This window comes from Saccopteryx leptura, chromosome 5 (genome assembly GCF_036850995.1).
Source record: "Saccopteryx leptura isolate mSacLep1 chromosome 5, mSacLep1_pri_phased_curated, whole genome shotgun sequence".
NCBI classification, from domain to species: domain Eukaryota; kingdom Metazoa; phylum Chordata; class Mammalia; order Chiroptera; family Emballonuridae; genus Saccopteryx; species Saccopteryx leptura.
The window spans coordinates 55,329,327-55,351,076 of NC_089507.1; the positions used below are offsets into that span (position 1 = coordinate 55,329,327).

Genomic DNA, 21,750 nt, shown 5'->3' on the forward strand with positions numbered 1-21,750 from the left:
AGTTTCTGCTCAAATTTATTACATCATACTAATTAAAGTTATTTACTAAGGACAGGAATGTACACGTGCCTTGTGGGCTGCTGTTGGAAGAGCTGCAGCCGCAAGGGTTTAGATTAGGTTCCTAAGTAGGAGAAAAAGTCTAAGAGGTTCCGAGAGAGGGAAATCTGATCTGCATTCTAAAACTGAATTCGCACTTTTTTCAAGCAGAGGGTTGGCATTTACTCACCTCTAAACTGCCCTATTTCAGTCTGAGACCCGAAATCAAAGTACTTCAAAAGCAACCATGTGGAACCATTTTTTTTTTTTTTTTCCATTTTTAACTTAGCTCACTTAGAATATTTACAATGTGAATCTACAAAGTAGTGATGACCCCAGGCAATGAAACAGCCACTGGAAACTTAAGTCATCTAAGCATGAAGCTAACTAACGCCAACACCTTTCACCCGGGGAAATTTCTCAACTCAGGGAATTCTCATCCAGTAGGAAGACATAAATTTCATATTGATTGCTGTGCTATTAATATTAAAACATCTTATTTATTGATCATATGTTAAGCTCGTGAAATCTGCTAAATCTAAATTTTCTATCAAGCAGATTCTGTTTTCCTATTAATTTCCATTATTTCTGTGCAGAAAAATAAAAATCCCTTAATAAGTTGGTAATTCTATCCTGTTTGCTAAAACAGTGACTAGTCGAGCACGGAAGCTGAATAATTACTTGTTAAGTGAATAAATGGATGGAGGTGTTTACCAGATTTGTGACCCGCCGGATACCATAGGTGGTCAGTGACACTGTCATTTCTGGCTATTACTTTGTAAAGATTTCCCCAGGCTCCAGGAATTTTGTTTATTTCAGGTGGTCTGACACCCTCAGACTTTAATCCTTTCCCACTCTAGTCAGTGGTTCTTGGACTTCACTATGCATCAGAATCACCGACATAGTCTTGGGTGGAACCCAGGATCCTCATTTTTTAACAAAAAATCTAATTGGGAGGCAGGTAATTCATGGACCATATTTCAAGAGGTATTATCTTCAAGCCATGTATATTTGTATAAACGCGATAATATTTTATTTTACCTTCTGGGGTTCTAATTAACACATGAATTGTAAGGCCTGAAAAAGCCTTTGGGTTAGAGAAGAAAAACTATAAGGCCTCAATTCAGTCAGTTAAAAATATGACACATAAAAAAACGGTCACTAGAATCACGGATCCTTCTTTGGAAATATCCTCCCCCAAACATGTACAATAGTTTTGTGGTAGGCAGTTAGACATGAGCAGAGCAAGCACTGTGGGCCAGGTAGAGAAGATCACCAGGGTGGAAACCTCCAGGCGCCTAGCAAGCACTGTGGGCCAAACTGGGAAAACAAGGATCTCGCCCCCAGGGTGACCTTTCCCCCCTTAGGTGGCCATGCAGCAGAGACCTCTGATTTATATCACTGGTCATTGGATTTGGATCCTCCCTTGACCTTTTCTGCCCTGGCATATCACTAGTCATGTGGTTTTAGACCCCCCTTAGAGGAAGAATAAACAAGAAAGCAGGAGAATACAGATTAAGCATTCAGCTCCAGGCCCAGAGAAACAGCAAAACCAGACAAAGGAAAGCCAGGTTGACCTCAGGACCAGCTGCACTGACTACTGACCCCCTCCCTGCCTTGGCACCTACCAATCAATGAAGACCATGACCCTAAACGACACACCTGGAAAGCTGTTGAATAGTCTATTGAGATCCTCCCCTAGGAGCTCCCCTAAAATCCCCATCCTTAAAATCCCTTAGGACTGAGGGCCCAGGGTGCTCTCCCTTCCAGGAGCACGCCCAAGTCTTTCCACTCCTCTTCCTCTTCTCCCCACAAGGCACATTTCTTGCCCCTCTCTTTCTTCGAAGCACTAAGGGACCCCACAAGACTTACAACAAGGGGAGCAGTGGGCGGCAGCAGCTCGTCCTGGGCTAACCCCCTGAACCTCACTCCAAGTTCCCCTTTTCTCTGACTTTCTTCCTGCACAGCAAGTAATTTCTTCCTTTACTTGATGTACTTTGTCTCCTAATCAAATTCTTTCTCTCAAAATACAAGAATCAAGGTCTCCTTGCTCCTGTTCCCCTAATTGTTCCATTGTGACATACATTACTACAGGTCAATTATAAAATGGTAAGGCATATAGATTTTCAAATTTTGTTAGTTTTCTTTCTCCGCTTATATGCCTGGTTATTAGAATTATTAGACAGTATTTACAAAAAATTATTTTCAAAGGTAAAAAATATTACAGAGTACTGACTTTAAGGCTATTTTGTAGAAAAGTGACTTAAAACATTCTGGCTTGGAGCTGTGGCTCCGCTGTTCAGACTAATTATTCACGTACTGCTGTCATGAATTTTGGCTAACTCCAAGTATCATCTGTTGTCAATGTTTCTCTAATTGACTCCTCTTTTAAGTAATTTTTCATTTTCATGAGCAATAATGTTTGTGAAATAAAAATTTTCACGTGCTAATTATATTTTTCTAATATTTTCCATAAGTGTTCAAATAAAAATCAATTATCTGTGTTTCATCTAAAATCATACAGGACTCAAAGCTTGGGAAAAAGGATGCAAAAGATGCTTAGTGCTTCCCCTCAAGGGGCCTACAGCCTCTCTCAGGAAGCCAAGCATCTGTTATGAGACAGTCAAGATGAGTCAGGAGACGTAAGCTGTCGATGAGAGAGAAAACTCATCAAACATTTTTAGAAAGCTAATTTTGGTAGCAATAACATTAGATTTATTTGTACTCCTTGATCCAGTAATTACACTTCTATGAACTATTCCTTGTGCAGCCAAATACTGGAGTCATCTTGAAGGTTAAAGTGAAAAGAATGATTATATTATATTATGAAACTTCTGTGTCATTGATTGCTACAATGCCATTAAAATCATTTTTGGAAAGGTTTTTTAATATTTTGGAAAGGTATATAAAATATTTCTAACATAAGTGTGTTTTACACAAGTGTGCAAAACAAAATAAAGTATGATCTTAACTATGGCAAATAGAATCCTTATAATATGGAGGATATAACAAAATTAAACGGTATATATGTTTCCTCGGTAGTGAGATTATGGATGATATTTATTTTTTCAATCTGTATATTCCTATATTGTCTCAGCTTTTATAATTATATAAAATAAAAATATACAAAATATAATAACTTATCAAAATAATCAGACTTCATTATTAGGAAATAAGTAGTTTAAAAGAACAAATAAAAAGTAATTAACACAGGCTAATAAAAATCTTACTGCAGTTCAGGGGTGATTTCATGGATAAAGTGAAAAGCTGAGACTGGGAAACAATAAAAGATTACAAAAGAAACAGAAGTTGACTTGGTAACTACCATTGTTTGGAATACGCATCTATGTGAATGAACACTAATGATTTTCATACTGTGATTACACAGATGAACAAAAGAAGAGAACGTGGTGAGTTCGGCTAGAAGCTACCCTTGGCTGGGCATGGCTCCAGTGACACTGACATAAATGTTCTTAGAACTGAACTGGGAGCTCTATAAAGGTGGAAGGAAACTGTCCTCCAGAAAGGACCAGGAGAATAAAGCACCTAGGGAGTAAAGAGAAAATGCACGCATGCAAACGGTGGGAGTTAGCCAGAACGTAATACTCCTAAGAGCAGACAGGCGTGAGGAAGGGCACAGCAGATTCTCTACGACAGTGGTCCCCAGCCCCCGGGCCGCGGACCGGTACCGGTCCATGGGCCATTTGGTACCGGTCCATAGAGAAAGAATAAATAACTTACATTATTTCCATTTTATTTATATTTAAGTCTGAATGATGTTTTATTTTTTTTAAATGACCAGATTCCCTCTGTTACATCCGTCTAAGACTCACTCTTGACGCTTGTCTTGGTCACGTGATACATTTATCCATCCCACCCTAAAGGCTGGTCTGTGAAAATATTTTCTGACAGTAAACCGGTCCGTGACCCAAAAAAGGTTGGGGACCACTGCTCTACGACATTGGCCTTGAGATCTTGTCAGGAGGAGAGGTTGATGCCAGGGCCTACAGACAGGGGACTGTGGATTGAGGTTACCTGATCTTTGTTCAGAGTATATTTTAATCTGATCATAATGGTAAGTCTAAAGGTTTGAGTGAGAAAGGTTCTTGCTTTCTCAGGAATTCAGAGGTAGAGCTGCTGTGTCACAGCTGAAGTAGACTAAGGGACAACGGTTGTCACCTCAGAGGTTGTAATCTGAGAAGCAGGGCCCCAGGGGTGGTTTAGCAATCTACTGGCTGGGGCAGATGGGAGTCATGATTTCATGAGCTGAGCTGCGTCATGCAGAGCTGAACAACAGGAGAATAGATCTGTAGGTTGGTACATTCTTCTCTTACGCTCTGCACTTCTCCTTCCCTGAACTTTCCTCCTGGCGTGGTAATTTGTTTTTCTGGTTGGGTAAACTTACACTGCACAGAAAGCATACAGGCAAATAGGAACACTGTGGTGGACCCGAGATATCGCCATGGAAACACCTCTCTTCCTTCTGTAATTTTCTCTGGGAGGAGGCAAATGTGGTAAGGGACCTTCTTGGGGGTTGTCCTGGGCTCCTACACCATTCTTCACCTCTGTCACTCTCTTGGGAGCCTCTTACTTCTTATTCGCAAGCTCTCCTGTCTTCTCCATCATCTATCTACCTCGAACTTCCTTTGTCTCCTGCTGCTTTTGCAGATCATTCGGTTCTTTTCTCATCTTTTCTGTTCCCTTTTTCTCTCCCCAAACTGCCATCTCTCCTGTCAACAATGTTGAGGTCCTCTCAGCAATGCTCAGCTTGTCACCACGCCCATCTCATACCAGTCTCTAGGACCTTTCTGTCCCTTTTTTTATGGGGAGACTACCTTCTCTGACCTTCACTGTCAGTCATCCGTACCTAATATTTAAAAAAAATAAATTTCTCAGTTTTTCATTTCAGTTAACCAACTCCTCAACTTCCCTCTTCTTCTTGTATCTCCATCAATGCTTTAGTTATCTTGATATCCTGAAGTGGTCTCATTCATTCAGTTACCCTGACACCTCAGAGTAATGTCATTCATAACATATACATATATATATATATAAAACATATACATACACATATAGACACATACATACGTGTATATGTATATGTTATGAATGAGACATATAGTGGGGTATATATAATATATACTATATTTCCCACCACAGAACTGCTCACCGCTCTGTTCAGTCTCCAAAGTCACTCTGCTTACTTTTCACCCAACATACTTCTGCCTTGTCTTCTTATTTCCTATTTTTCCTACTTTATCGCACTCTTTTCTAGCCTTGGATCTTGCATCTTCTCTGTTTACACTTATTCCATTACTGATCTTACTCGTTCTCAATTGTAACATGTCCAGGAATAAACTCCTGGTCTTCTACCCCAAACCCACTCCTCCTATAGTTTTTATAACGTCAGAAAATTCTAACTCCATTCTTCCAGACCAAAACTCTTGGAATCATTCTTGATTATTCTCTTTCTCTCACAACACACATTTAAACCTTCAGGGGATCCCCTTGTCTCTTCCTTTAAAATATATATATTCAGAATCTGACCTTTTATTTCCCTATATCCCGTGCTGCTACCTGGTCCAAGGCACTACCACATCTCCTCTGGACTGTCAGCTCCTCGATAGTTTCTCTGCTTCTCCTCTTGTCTCTTCCTCTTGTAACTTAACAGCCAGACTGATCCAGTCCCCCACATACTCAAGATCCTTCAATGGCTTCCTATCATGTAAGTAAGAAAGACGAAGTCTCACAATTGCTTATGAGACCCTCCACGTCTGGCCCCATTATGTCTCTAATGTCAATTTCTACAGTCCTTCCTACTTCTCTTCTTCCACGGGCTTCCTCTGCCCTTACAGGCAGTGCCTGCCTCAGGTCTGTGAACTTTTGCCTGTATAACCCCAGACAGACAGACAGACAGACACCTGCACAGCTTGCTCATTCACCCCTTCAGGTTTTTATTCTAATGTTACTCCCTTACTGAAGACTCCCTGACTTTCTTACATAAAATCTCAACCTGCCTGGTCTTCACTCCCAGCATTCAGTACTCCCTTTCCTGCTTTATTTTTATTCTTCATACCTTTCAGCATCTGATAATATATATTGTTATTCATTTATGTTAACAGATTGACTGTACATTAGTCTCCCTTATTGATAGGGTATACATTCCAAAGACCCCCAGTGGATACCTGAAACTGTGGACAGTATCAAACTCTCTCTCTCTATATATATATACTATGTATGGTAAAGTTTAATTTATAAATTAGGTAATTTCATGGATAGGAAATCTATTCTTACCATAGATCTTAGCAACCTCAGCATAAAAATTTCTTTGTTTTCTTATTGGAAACATTTACATTTAAAGGAAGCATATACAGCTTCTCCTTGGCATATCTGAATTCCCAGAACCGCAATATAGCATTTGAGGGCCATTATTAAGTAAAATAACGTCTACTTGAACACAAGCACTGGGTACTGTCAGTCTGATAACTGAGACAGCTACTAAATGATCAAAGGGTGGGGAGCCTATCTCTATAGCCTAGATATGCTGGACAAAGGGATGAGTCCTATCTCAGGGAGGGTAGAGTGGGATGGTGAGATTTCATCACACTACTCAGAATGATGCACAATTTAAAAATTATGAATTATTTATGGAAGTTTACATTTAATATTTTCAGACTGCAGGTAACTACAGAAAGTGAAACTGTGGGGAAGGAGGGAGCACTCTACTTCTCTTTTAGAAGGCAAACCCTTGAGGGTAAAAGCTTTGTTTGGTTCACTGCTAAATGCTCAGGATCAAGAGCATAACTGTCCATAGGGAGCAGTTAATAAGTATTTGATGAGTGAATAAATGAATCCACGGTCTTTTACTCTACGTCTTCTCTCTACTTCTTATACTTTGCGCTCTCCTCCAACCATGGCTTTAATTCCGTGTCTGACCCTGGTTGTTCCCCCTGCTTTCCCATTTCCCAGTCCGGCTTCATTGCCATCACTTGTCTCTCTCGTTTATCTGGCTTTGTTTCCTTCCAGAGCCACTCTTTTTCTCTCACCACCTCATCTTTCCCTTCCTCGGCTCTGCTTTAGCTCAGCAAAGTTCACTTCTCATCTTTTCGCTTGTAATTTTTAAATCCCTACTCTATTATTCCCAAAGCAACATAAGATGCTCTTTGCTGTGTATAAGAAACCTGCTGGATGTTGGCCATATATTGCATAACCTAATGTTTAGAGGGAAACAATAAAAATGAAGTGTATCCTGAGGACAAGGGAGAGAGAGGAGGACAGGAAAGTTTGTGCTGGGCTCCTGGGCAAATTCTTTGCATAAATCATCTATGAGTGGACTTAGATCCTTTATTCAATGCTGCTCCTCAGAACTGTACCAACTGCTAAAATAGAAATTTAGCCCTTAGTGAAATTAGACCACCCTTTATGAAATATGAGTGACTGTTTTATGAAAAGCTATGGCTTAGCAGTCTTCAAGAGCCTATTCACTCAACTTCTTATTTAATGTTTCAAACGGTGATTCATATTATTAATTTTATAGATCATCTATCAAGCTTAGAATGATATAGTGCTGGGGTATAATCTATGAATGGTTGGTGTCTGGAGTAACATATAAGACAGGGTATAGTTACCCGGTAAGGAACGTCCTCTCGTTGACGAAGATCCAAGAGGAGCACGGGTCAGCCATCCTGGTCACCTTTTCCCTTCTTCTGAGGTCATGTAAAGAGTTCCTAAAACATTAGAATAATATTAATGGTATGTTCCTGTGATGCATTGAAAATTAGTTTCTGACTTAAATTGAAACTTTCTGTTGTGTCCCTAGTGTGTGAAGGTATTCGGGGGGAGTGTTTACGTAGTTTTGCACGTACAGGCATGAGGGTTGGGTTGGGGGAGTAAAGGAAGAAGATTTTTATCATGTGCCCGCTATGGAACTTACACTCCGAATGTGAGCCATTTGATGGACCTCATCTCATTTACCCTCAGACCATCCCAGCAAGGGATGGATGTTACTGCCTCCATTTCAAACACTTAGTAAGTAGTGGGACGGGTCCTTGAGGCAAGACTTGAATATCTTGAAGGCCTCTACTTTCTTCCTTTTCACCAATGTTTTTTTTGTAATGTGGAAAAGGTTATACAGATTTAAATTTTTTTTATTTTTCTATAAATCAGTCCATGCTAAAATTCTTTTTAAAGGGTTTGTTTTTCTATGTCCGAGGGAATAAATATTGAGGGCAAATGAGATGTTCTCCAAACTCTTCAGTTGTAAGAAAATAGGCTTAAGAGTTCAGAGTTTTAACTCCAACTCACTTTGAGTGAGTTTCTAAGTGGCATCTTCCAAACCTCTTTTTCATGATTGTCATGAGATCATTTGTTTTGGGAGAAGTAATAGTATGCTGTTTCCTCTGTCTCTCCCTACACAGCCCCAATCCATTTAAGTTTTAAGATGCTTAGGTATTTCCCTTTGTTTTTATTATTCAATATATGCTTTTGAGAAAAATTTATTTTATTTTTTTTGATAAAATTTTTCAATTTAATCTGAAAATTATATTCTTTATATAATTTAGGGAAAAGAGTAATAAAGGAAGAGAAACTTATACTTTAATTTTGATGATCTCTAATGAAAGATGATAAAGAAGATATAGGAATAAATATTAGGTAAGCCACAAATATATAACTTCACAAGTGGCCTTTCCCTTGGTAATCAATTTGAGTGGCTGACAACTGTGGGACAGAGAGGCAGAGAGAAACGCAGACAGGGCAGAGCAGTGTTTACCTGACAGTACATACAAACCACAGTGTTAGTGCATGATCAATGCTAATGATTTGCAAAATTATAAGTGAAATCCTGGATCAAAGTTATGCTGATAATCACTTTACAGTTGATGGTTGCATTAGCTACTCTCCTGGTAACGAGTGTACCCAGTATGTCCAAATTTTGCATTACTCCTATTACAATGAATTTCATTTCTGAAAGTTCGATGTTTGATTTGGAAAGCACCCTAAGGATTTTTAAATTAATTAATTTATTTTAAATTTAGTGGGATGACATGGTTCACCAAACCATACAGGTTTCAAGTGCACAACTCAGTATAACCCCATCTACACATGTCATTCATTTTTTTTTCCAATTTATCCACAGCCATGAAACTACTAGATTTTAGTGATTTAAAAATTATCCTCCTGGCCCTGGCCGGTTGGCTCAGCAGTAGAGCGTCGGCCTGGCATGCGGGGGACCCTGGTTCGATTCCCGGCCAGGGCACATAGGAGAGGCGCCCATTTGCTTCTCCACCCCCCCCCCCTCCTTCCTCTCTGTCTCTCTCTTCCCCTCCTGCAGCCAAGGCTCCATTGGAGCGAGGATGGCCAGGGCGCTGGGGATGGCTCCTTGGCCTCTGCCCCAGGCGCTAGAGTGGCTCTGGTCATGGCAGAGCGACGCCCCTGAGGGGCAGAGCATCGCCCCCTGGTGGGCAGAGCTTCGCCCCTGGTGGGCGTGCCGGGTGGATCCCGGTTGGGCGCATGCGGGAGTCTGTCTGACTGTCTCTCCCCGTTTCTAGCTGCAGAAAAGTGCAAAAAAAAAAAAAAAAAAAAAATTATCCTCCTGTTCTGTCTGTCTGTAAATGCATAGGTGTGTTGGGGCGGGGGTATAAAGCTGCTACAGAGCTTACATTTTATTGAGAAGTTTAAAAAGAAGCCACACAAAGACTTCTGCAGTGCAGGAATAATGTTTCTGAAGCCTTGCAGGTTATATTCTGCAGTAAAATTTCCAGAAACTTATGGAAAAAAACTTAAGATGTCTTGTTGTTACTGTATTGTAAAATAAAAATTTCAGAAACTTGTAGAAAATTCAGTCAATTTTAAACTTCTGCTTACTTAGCAGCTCAGGGTTATTTTTTTTAAGATACTAAATCCCAAAGCCTTCTATGATCCAAAGAGGTATTTTGCAATCATTGAAATTTTTGTGGCAAAGTGAGAATGCCACATAACTATAGTAGGGAAGAGATTCTAGGGCGGTGTTTGGAGGTGTGAAGACCAGGGAAAGCTATACTACATCCACTGAAAAACTACAGCAGCTGTGGTCCAACGCAAGGAAGGATAGGCCAATTTGGTAAATGTTTTTGGAGTATAACTGGAAAGAATTTTCTCTTGTAAAGTCAGTTCATGGAAACATATTCCTTCTATTACAGAAATTCAACAATCCAAACTGGCTGAGCCCTACCCATTCCCGCAAACACAATTTTCAGTTTTCAAGCAGCTAAGATCAAGCTCAGACTTGCAGTCTTGACTAAGTGTAGTATAACATCTTTGAAGTCTCCTTCAGGCTCTGGAAACTGTGGTCAGACATGAATAATATCCTCCTTATCCTCCTTTAGGTCTTCACATAAATGGCATTAAGGTATGACCAGAGATTTTAAGTATAATAATTTCTAGTCATTTTATCTTGCAGAAATTAAATATTTAATTACCATTGCTTCAAGCCTATAGAATCATAAGGGATATAGCCAGAATAAAAAGGTAGGCTGGAGAGAAAAGATCATTTTTTTTATTTTTAAAACAAGGGGGAGTGGGATTTCCTCCTCTCCCTTCTGAATCAAATTATTATGGTTGGGGTAAGGTTAACAGACGTAAAGTATCTTTATTCTCCAGGATAACAGCAGTCCAAAACAAAATAAAATAATGAAATAAAACAAAATCAAAAATAAAGAAAAGGATAAGGAAAAGCTATTTTCACAAAATTTATGATGCATATTTTTCCTCATAGCACATTGTAAGTTTGGAATGCTGTCATCTAGTTGGAAGCTATGAGCACATCTCACCAGGCATATCCTAATACTCTCTCAGCTGAATACTTGAGTTTCCCATTATGCTTTTACCATTGTGATCTCACCTCATCTTCTTGTTCACACCCTTCTTGGGATCTCATTCTTAGCAATACACCATTACACCCCTCAAGCTGACATTAAGGTTTTCTGCAATTCCACCCAAGTCTACCTTTTCAAACTCAAAATGGAAGCTTATCTTTAACATCAGACCTTCTAGTCTAATGACATCTCAAACCACCAAGTCCCTTGCACAAGAGGGCCCTTGTCACTGCAGGTCCAGATTTCTGCTTCTTCTCATCCCCGCTCAAGGGAGACCTTATCCAACCTCCTATCTGTTATCTACACTGTGGTGATGCCGTCTTCTGCATTCCACCTCGCATGGTTACTATTGATTTATGTCTTTTCTACTCATATCGCCTTGCTCAAAGAAAGAATGTGCTCCTCTGGTTGGGAATATCATCTCCTTTCATAGCACATCATTTGGAGGAAGGGGATCTCATGCAGAGGACTCAAGCCAGAAGGGTCAAATGTTCAGCAAACTGAGCTCATTAACTCTGTATGTCAGAAGCTACATGAGCAGTTTAGGCTCCTTGGGACAGAGACACAGCATGCTCTGTGAACCCAGCAAAGCCCAGTTACTCTTTCACAGGAATTAGTCTGGGTTGTTTGGTTACACAGCTCTTGCTCTTGTTTCTAAACCCTAAATTTTGCCCCTATATTTGTCATTTTAACTGCCCACAAAAAAGAGATAACCTGGTAAGATTTCCCCAGTGGTCACCTTGCTGTCTAAACATCACATTCTCCTTCCTGAATCCAGATTATTTACCATCTATTTTTAAAATTTACTCATCCTTGTACCTCTCCTCCTACATTCCAACAGTTCATTTTCTCTCATTATTGCCTCTGTCCCTAAGCAACATTTGACAAGGTTGATTGTTTCCTCTTTTTGGAACACTCTTTTCCTTAAGGCTGTTTAAAGCAGTCACCATATAAGAAAATACCTGCCTTATTTTCTTGCTCCTTGATAGGCCTCAACATTTTAGTCTCCTTTGTAGACTTCTCTAACAATCACAGAATGCTGCCTGACCTGTGATGGCACAGTGGATAAAGCGTTGATCTGGAATGCTGAGATTGCCTGTTCAAAACCCTGGGCTTGCCTGTTCTACGAGTTGATGCTTCCTGCTCCTTCCCCCATTTCTTTCTCTATCTCTGTGTGTGTGTGTTTCTTTCTCTCTCTCTTCCTGTTTCTCTCTAAAAAAATCAATTTTAAAAAAGATACAAAATGCTGTCTTGTTCTGTCCTTGACCATCCTCTCTATCAATACTCCATCCCAGATCATCTAATCCGTCTCCAGTCCAGCCTCTCTCTTGAGCTCCAGACTCATATCACTGCATATTTCATTTCTTTGGATGTCTAACAGCCATCTCAATATTTACATGGCTGAACCAGACCTCTGACTTTCTCCCTCCCATGCTCCAGGATTCCCACCTGCACCATTCTTCTCTGTCTGCCCAATTGAGCACCAAAACTAAGACTCAATCTTATTTTTCCTTCTTTCATCATAATCAGATTCCAATCTAGAAGTAAGTTCTATTGACTGTAGCTCCATATGCAACTTGAACTCAAGAGCTGTTATTTCTAAAGCTACCACTTTGAGCCAAGCCACAATCATCTTTCTCCTGGATGATTTCATCAGCCTCCTGACTGGTCTCCCTACATCCACACTGTGACCAGCATTCCATTCTTCACATAGCATCTAGAATGATAATTTTAAAGATTGAATCGAATTTTGTCATTCCATGATTAAAACCTTGCAAAGGCTTCCAAGAATGAACTAGAATAAAATACAACCTCCTTACGACGACTCACAAGACTCTGTCAATCTCTTCACTATTCACTGTCTTCATCATTTCCTTCATTGATTCCATTTCATATACATTGGTCTTCCCTCTTTTTCTTAATCCCCCACTAAACTCATTCCTGTCTCAGGGATTTACACTGGCTGCTCGTACTAGATGGAGCACACACCTCCTCCCTCCATGCCCCTCCCCTGGTTGTCACTCAACCTCCTGGTTCCCATCATGCAGATCTTAGCCCACGTACCTTTCTCTCGGAGGCTTTCCCTAGCAAGTCCCTGTCACTCTCACATTATTTTCATCTAGTTAATATCAGTATCTGAAAGGATCTTATTTATTTACATTGTCCGTCTTTCTTAACTATAACATTAATTTCTTACAATAGGGGCTTTTAAAAAAATGTATATGTGCACATCCAGCTGTTAGAATTTTGCCTGGAACATAGAAGAAATTCAATTAATATTTGCTGAGTGACTGACTAAATGTAAAGTTGCACATATGCCCCAAAGGATTAAAAATAATTTATACAAGTTTTCTAGACCTCCTAGTTTAAATGATATTTAAGCTGAGGCTAGAGGTTGATGAAGGTATTTGGAACTGAAGAACCACCAATGGGAGCCTCTTACCATCACAAAGGGCAGACTGACTGTGATGGGCTAGAGAATCACTGCAGAGGCTTCCTGATTGGCCTCCTATTTGTATTCATAAGAGAGCTAAGATCATTAAAGATGACAGACAACAGCTTGGGAAACTCATGTTCTATGCTGAAGCAAAGCAGATTTCAGCTGGGGTGAAAGGATTTCCAAAGCTCTGACATTATTCTTAGACCTCAGGGGAAAGACAATTGAATGGAATTTGGGGAAGAATATAAAAACAGGATAAAATTTTTGTTCATAAGCAGTATACCCTAACTGAATAGAAAATAATGTTGAGCGTGGCTGGAGCTAAAAATTAGCTAAGCAAAGTATGCAAAAAGTCTAAATACCTGAAAAGCAAAAAATGTGATTTGGCAAAAGTCTCATTTTATAATAATTGCTGAAGTGATAAATAAATCTATGAATTCAAATAGTTTTCCCTCTCCATTCCCATCAACCTTTGATTCACTGCATATTAGAACCTGGTTGGGCCTTTGTGCCTATTTTTTAAATTATAAAGACTTGGTGGATTTAAGTGTCTGAACTGGTTTCCTCAAAAAGCTTAAGAGGAGAAGAACAGAGGTCATAATTAGCAGAGATGAAGGATTTACGAACCCAAATTATAGATATAGAAGACTAGAGTTCTTACTTTGGGTAGTCACAATTATTTTGATAGACTATAATAAACTATGACTTGAGGAGGAGGGCAGTTGTTACAGATCTATGTACTTTATTGGGAGAGCTCTTCAGTCCTGGGGCCAGAGCTTATCGAATTAGATTGTGTATGAAATAAGATTACTTATTTAATTAAGTGCAGTTATTTATTTTTTCATTTTTTTTCCAGACAGAATGGAGCTCAAGAGATAATAATTAAATAGGTCAGCAATTAAGTTCTGGAGAAAGAAACAGTTCTGAGAGTACTAGGTTGCTCTAGGATCACACAGGCCTCGGTGGCTCGGCAGGGAAGGAAGGAGACCAGGCAGGTGGAACAGGGCTGAGCAGGCAGACAGAGCAGAAGCCTGAGAAGGCACAATGGGAATCCTGGGTGTGGGTATCACTGCGAGACCTGAGAGCGTCCGAGAGAATCAGCAGTTCACCTCTCCCTGTTCTGTCTTGTCTAGATGTGGGCTTGCCCTCACTGGCCAGTTACCAGAAGGAAGCCAGAAAATGGAAGGGGAATCCAAGCTGCAATTAATGCAAATGAGCCAGTCATTTAAAGTACCTTTCTAGGCCCAAGCATGGATTAATTAAATGGTTACTTATTTAAAAGTGGAAAATTTGGTTCACTCCTTTGTATAGCCAACAAATATTTCATGAGTTCCTTTTCTGGGCCGACTCTCATGCTAACCACAGGAAGTGTAGCCTATATCTCTATCTGTAACCACTGTTCCTGAGGCCGGGGGTGTATACAGTATCAATGTGGTCCTAATTTTACAATAAGCTAAAAGAAAAAAAAAAAACAGTTGCTAACTTCCCTAGGTTCTCCAGCCAAAGAGAATTTTTCCTGCCACTGAACTTTCATAAGAAAATATCTGTAGCTTTCTAATTACTTACTGATTTCTCTTTCTAACTAGTATATTTTACTGAATTTGACTGATTCCTTTAGAATAGAATTATTGCTTATTTCAATTTTGTATTACCTAGAGTGAATATATATATACATATATATATATATAATACATAGGTAATACATATAAAATAATGAATATATTCAATACATGGGTGGGAAGGTATATTAAAAATCATATACAAAGAACATATACACCATAAAAGTAACTAAAAAAGAAGAAAGTAATACATTGGAATAGCAAGTACATATTTCAATTATGAAGTAAGATTATATTCAGGGCTGAACACATGAAGTTCTTTTTAAAAAATAATGTTTTGGCTTGAAGAAGCAATGGAAAATTACAAATATGTATTCAGCTCCAAAATAGAGCTCTAAAAAAATTAAGTTTTCTTTAAGCTCTGACCTGGAATCTTGAAGTTGAGAAGAAAAGATCTAGATATATATTTCGCTTAAAGGAAATGAGAAAAAAAAATATAATTCTATGCATTATCCAAAAGAGTCAAGAGAATTATGGTTTGGGGAAAACATTTGGCTCCATAGCTTTTCTAAAGAATGTGTCTCATTTTCAGAGATGGTAAAAGTTAAGAGTTGGAGTATAAAACCTATCATTTTATTAAGTGATATTGATTGCAGTTAGGAAATGTTTGTTTTGAGATAAAAAAAATAAACAAAAATGTATTATAGTGCTTGAATTTAAGACAGGACTAAACAGGATGTGGATTAAACAACCAGACTTCTAAGTGAGCATGCCATTGCTTTCAATTTCAGTAGGATCTAATTTGAAGTGCCAAGCCTTTAATATTCCATTGCATATTTACACGGTGCTAAGGTCATGTGCTTTGTTCTCCCCAGAGTTCCCTCAGGGAAGCAAGGGAAACAAGAACCGTAGAAGAAGCAAGCTAGATTTAAGCCATGTCAGGACTCAGAGCATCTCACCAGCACACAGTCTGGAAGGGAGCTGTCAGTTTGCGAATGCATCTTTTGAAATTGCTGCTGTGGTACAGCTAAAGGATTTTCTACTTCACCTAAGTTTCCAAGAAGAGATTCTAAGGTTGGCTTCACAAGCATCTTTCCTGTTCATATGTTGGCTGCAAAAGAATTGGGATTCTCTTGTCTTGAGCTCAATTTACTAGGGTCAGGATAATGATGATAAAGAAGTTGTCCTTCAACCCTTTCAACTACTAAAATAACATCCGCATCACTTAAAATAACACACTTTCATGTTCAACTATGAGAAGTTTGGTACTTGAACTGATGAAATCACCATACTTTATAGCTTTGAAAGACATAAGATTCATGTTTGTAATAGAACTTAACCTTCTCTAACCCTAGACTTGACTACAAAGAGAGAACATTCAGAAGATGTTCTTTCTCAGAGGTTGTTTTCAATTTACCCATAATTGAATATTTTTTAAAAACCTAAACTTTTATATGAAGCCCATATATCTCTAACAATTCTAAATTTTCTATCTGCATTGTAACCAATGAATCTATACAAGTTATTGACTGTTAGTATTAGATTTCCATTTCAATTAAAAGTAAAGTATGCTTCTCATTCTAGAAAGTTAAAACAAATATCAGCTATAAGTATTCTAATTATACGTTAAAAAGATATGTTATATACATATTATATTATTTTGAATGTATTTGAAAGTGATTTTTTTTCTTAATCCCTGTTGGTCATTTCTCTTTCTCTCTTTCTCTCTCTCAACATCGAATAGTTGATCACAAAATGTTATATGCATTAGAAATAGAAGAAAAACTTATGTATACTAAAACAGATTTTAACTAAGAAGATTTATCCCCAGTTATGTGGTTAAATAAATTAACTTCAAATTAATCTCTAATATGGTTAAGTAGATCTACCTCAATTAAGGCTACTGTACATTGTTGAGACATATGCCTATTAAGAAATAAAATCAGCCTGACCAGGCAGTGATGCAATGGATAGAGTGTTAACCTGGGATGCTGAGGACCCAGGTTCAAAACCCTGAGGTCACTGGCTCGAGCACAGCCTCATCTAGCTTGAGCATAAGGCCACCGGCTTAAGTGTGGAATCATAGATATGACCCCATGGTCACTGGTTTGCAGCCCAAGGTTGCTGGCTTGAGCAAACGGTCACTGGCTCAATTGAAGACCCCCAGGTCAAGGCATATATGAGAAAGCCATCAGTGAACAACTAAGGTGCCACAACTATGAGTTGATACTTCTCATCTCTCTCCCTTCTTGTCTGTCTGTCTGTCTCTCTCACTAAAAATAAAATAAAATAAAATAAATAAAATAACTTGGTTTAAGAAGTTCTAACAATATCTATTTGATATAAAAGCATATTTTCTCTTTGAAAAATGTTTAGTAAGTACCGGTATTAAAATTTACTTTAAGTGAATTTGGTTCTTTTATAAGTTTTTAGCTAAACCACATAAAATGCAATCAGACTCTAAAGGACAATAATATAGTAAAGTTCAGCTTGGCTGGCTTTAGAATTCTATCCACAATTCCCCAGTCAATATCTAATTATAAGTGCATTGAAGAATTTTAATTCTATAATTTGAATAAAGAATCATGTCCATTGATAGATAAATGGATAAAAATATGGTATATGCAGCAATGGGCAAAAGTAGGTTTACAGTTGTGAATAGGCGAAACAGAGTTTACTTACTATCGTGATCATCATAACCTGCATGTCTTTTTTCATACAAACAGCTGTAAGCCTACATTTGCTCACCGCAGTATATGCAATGGAATATTATACAGCAAAAAAAAAAAAAAAAAAAAAGAATGAAATCTTGCCTATTATGATACATAAATGGATTTAGAGAGTATTATGTTGAGTGAAATAAGTCAGGCAGAGAAAGATAAATACTGTATAGTTACACTTATATATGGAATCCAGAATGAAACAAAGCAAAAGCAGAATCATAAAAACAAAGACCAAAGAGAAAGTTACTACAAGGGAAGGGGTGGGAAGGATGGGTGAAAAGGGAAGGGGAATACAGTCAATAATATTATAAACACACTTTAACTTTAATTATTTTTAGTTATTTATTTATTTTAGAGAAGAAAGAGAAAGAGAGAGTGAGAGAGAGAGGGAGAGAGAGAGAAAGGGAGAGGAGCTGGAAGCATCAACTCCCATATGTGCCTTGACTGGCAAGCTCAGGGTTTTGAACTGGCGACCTCAGCGTTCCAGGTCATTACTTGATCTACTGTGCCACCACAGGTCAGACTACAGTCAATAGTATTATGATAAGTTTACATGGTGACAGATGATTATTAGAATTAGTGGGGTGATTACATTGTAAGGTATAAAAATGTCAAACCATTATATTGTACATCTGAAATTAATATAACCAATATAAGATTGTATACCAACTATTTTAAAATAAAAAATAAAGTAAAAAACATCAGGTAGTATCAGTGTTCCAAAAATGATGCTATTAAGCTAGGATTAACTGCAAATCACTTAAATGTTTTATATAAAATAAAAAGATAAAATTTCATCAATGGAAACGCTTTGCTAGTCACAGCTACCAAGCTTGTCTCTTCTTCTAAGTCATCAACATTAATAAAATTAACAGCAGTAATAACAAAAATGCCCTTTAAATGAAATTTCATAAAATAAGGTCAGGTGCCTACAATGTAAGTTTAAGAGGCAAGGACCAACAAAAAACAGGTATCATTTTTTATTTCTTGACCATCAACACAAATGAGAATCTACATCCCTTCAATATAATACAATGTATGCTACAATGTAAGGACATGGATTCTATGGTCTGATTATCTCCAAGCTACTCAACCAGCTATCTCTCTAATAATATTAAACTCAAACATCATGGGTTCACGATATGGGATTGTATGTAACTCTTATTTAAATTATAATTTATTTTTAGAAACAACAAGTGAATATAAATGTGACTTTTCTAAAGTTAAAATGACTGAGTAGCAAATAAATTGGAATTTGCCACCATCTACTCTATTCAATGGCAAGTAGCCAGATAATTTCATTGCTACTAAGAAAAGTAATGTTTTTCCTACTTGCGATCTGCTCCCAAGTCCTGGACCCGCTCTCTGGAAACCAGTTTAACTCTAGTACCTTTACAACGTCTAGTCTCCGCTGCTTGGCTCATGCTTCCTGATATGACCCCTCTAGCAGAGCAGCTAATTTTTTAATGCTAGTGGAAGGTACCACTTACAGAACACTTAGTAAGTGTTCTATACCATAGGGTTCTATATACCATATGGTTCTATATCATATGGTTTCACTTGCTAAGTGTTTAATTTCCACTGAAGCCCTATTGGTAGATGCTGTCAGGATGCTCATGTTTATAGAGGAGAAACGGAGGTTTGGATAAGTTCAGTAACTTGCTAAGGGGCAAAATATTTAATACTAAGTGGCAAAGTGAAGACCTGATCCTGTGGCTGTGCTGCCTCAAAATTTTATCCTTAACTCATGGTCTTCCGTTGAATTAGTTACAATTATTCTTTCATTGTTTGGTGCGTTCTTAAATTATATGAGACATTCTTTTCAAAAAAAATTTTGAGGGGTTTGGGGAGACGTCTCTGCAGCTTTGTGGAAATGAATAAAAGTTTAGCTGAAGCCTCAGTTAAAAAGACCTTTCATGCCTGCTGATTCAATACAATATCGTAACCCTAAGAACACTCAGAGAAAGGAGGATGTCATGCAGGAGTCTAGTACCTCCGGGGAGTAAGCACAATTCCAGGTCAAGCGCTCACTGGACTATTTCCCTGGAGAAGAGGAGGAGGGGCACAGTGGCCACACTGACCTCCACGCCTGGCCCCAAACCCTCCCTCCTTTCCCCCCTCCTCACTTAGGTCAGGAAAGAGCATTCGGAAAAAATCAATAGGAAAAGTAATGTCCGGATTTCAGGCTGCTCTAACCCATCAACGTGGCTGCCTATTGACTCCGCTTTTCCCTACCCTCATTTTCACTTGTTATTCATGCTGTGAGCAGAAAGTCCTTTTTACCTTAGTTGTTGGGCTGAACTTGCTTCGGAGAGTTTGCTTCTCCGCTCGCTCACAAACTGATTGCGGGACAGTCGGAGCTCGCTCACCTGTCCCGGAGGTCCGTGCCAAGCGCTGGAGGAGGGGCGCCACCGCTCACCTGAGCGCAGCTTGGGCTCTGCTCCCAGCAGTCCTCCTCCGCACAAGGTCATCAAGCCCAAGAAGCTGTTTGTTAATTATTACTTCTTTTCACCACCGCAGGGAAGTGTCAGAAACCTGAGCCACTCCCTGTGCCTCAGTGCATGTTGGGAGTGTTTACTTTTTTTCCCTTAGGATCAGCTGATTAGAAACTCTCCTAGCTCCTTGTCATATATTTTGAAAAGTGAATTGACATTCTGATGAACGCTTTAACCACCGAATTAAACTGATTCTAATCTCTAAATCTATCCAGATTATAGGGAAATTTATAAATTTCTCAGAAGAATCAGGTAGACATCAAAATTTGAAAACCATTGTAATAAAGTATAAAAGAGGAAATTAATAATAATTTAGTCTTTACCTATTTAATTGGATTTTGGGATTTTCCTCAGTATCTTCAATTTCAAGAAGGCTCATCAAGGTTTAGTTAACTAGACTTATTATGGTGATGATTTTATAGTATATACACATATTGAATCATGAGACTGTATACCTGATATTATTAACAACATTATTAACATAATGTTATATGTCAATTACACCTCAATTTAAAAAAAGAAATAGATAAAGACAATGACAGGAAAAAACAAAAACAAAAACGAGTTCCCTCTTTGAAAACTACCAAAATGCCAAAGCTTTTTATTTTTATTTAAAATTAAATAAGAACAGTCTGGAGAAAAGGAGGGCATCACAAACTTAGAGACACTCATATGACAGAGGCTGAGGAAATACAAAGTGCTTTTTATATCATTGGTGCTTTACCCATTTCCTATGTAAAGCAACTTTAATAATTTTTTTAAAATATTATTATATATATATATATATATTTTTTTTTTTTTTTTTTTTTTTTTTTTTTTTGCCTGACATGTGGTGGCTCAGTGGATACAGTGGCGACCTGGAATGCTGAGGTCACCAGTTCAAAACTCTGGGCTTGCCTGGTAAAGGCACATAAAAGAAGCAACTTCTATGAGTTGATGCTTCCTTCTCCTCTCTCTCTCTCTTTCTCTCTTTCTCAAATGAAGAAATAAAATCTTTAAAAAAAGTTGTTTCTTAAGGATAAACCTTGGAGCCGTCAAAAGGAATTAAATATAATTCCTGCAATGAATTTAGTAGGCAGAGTTGATATCTTGTGCCCTGAATGTTCAATTGTTAAATGTACAGATTGATTGTCACTCAAGATTTTCAGGTCACATGTTTTCTAGATACAGCATTTCAAAAAGTCAGTCAGTTTATCTAGCTAACTTATGGTACATAGAGATCAGAAACAATCAGATTTATCATTCTTTGGGTAATTTTAGTAAAAGCAGGCAAATGGATTTATTGGGTCACAATCAAAACTTGTACCACCTCATTTATGAAGACAGTGTGACCTGGTGTTACTTGTGAGTATTGGTTTGATTGCTATGTTGGCATCACAACCACTGCTGCTGTGGGCTGACCTTTGAATGATGATGAACAGGACCCGCAGTGTCTTCAGCACGTAGGCTCCAGGACATCATTGTTCAAATACGGGCTCCTTTCCAGTGTCTGCACTCTTTGGGGTCATTTGTTTACTATCAGTATCAGGGAAACTTTGTTTTGCATTTTTTATGCAAACATCCTGGAAACCTTTATTCTGATTTGCAACTGGTTTCCCTTAGAGTCTCAATGACTCCTTTTGTTTTTGAGTACTAACCCTTTTG

General features: G+C 38.3%; 1 protein-coding gene across 2 annotated transcripts in view; it reads right to left on the bottom strand.

Annotated features, from left to right (window-relative positions):
- Window positions 1-20,136, bottom strand: part of RASSF6 (Ras association domain family member 6) — a 61,552-nt gene extending 41,416 nt beyond the window's left edge. The window contains exons 1-2 of one of the 2 annotated variants that reach the window (XM_066385183.1): window positions 19,895-20,136; window positions 7,665-7,763 (exon numbers count right to left, since the gene is read on the bottom strand). In XM_066385183.1, coding sequence (XP_066241280.1) covers window positions 7,665-7,763; window positions 19,895-20,082 — 287 coding nt within the window. In that variant the 5' untranslated portion in view covers window positions 20,083-20,136. The remainder of the gene's footprint in view (window positions 1-7,664; window positions 7,764-19,894) is intronic. The other variant, XM_066385184.1, reaches the window with a different exon arrangement.
- Window positions 20,137-21,750: the final 1,614 nt, after the last annotated feature.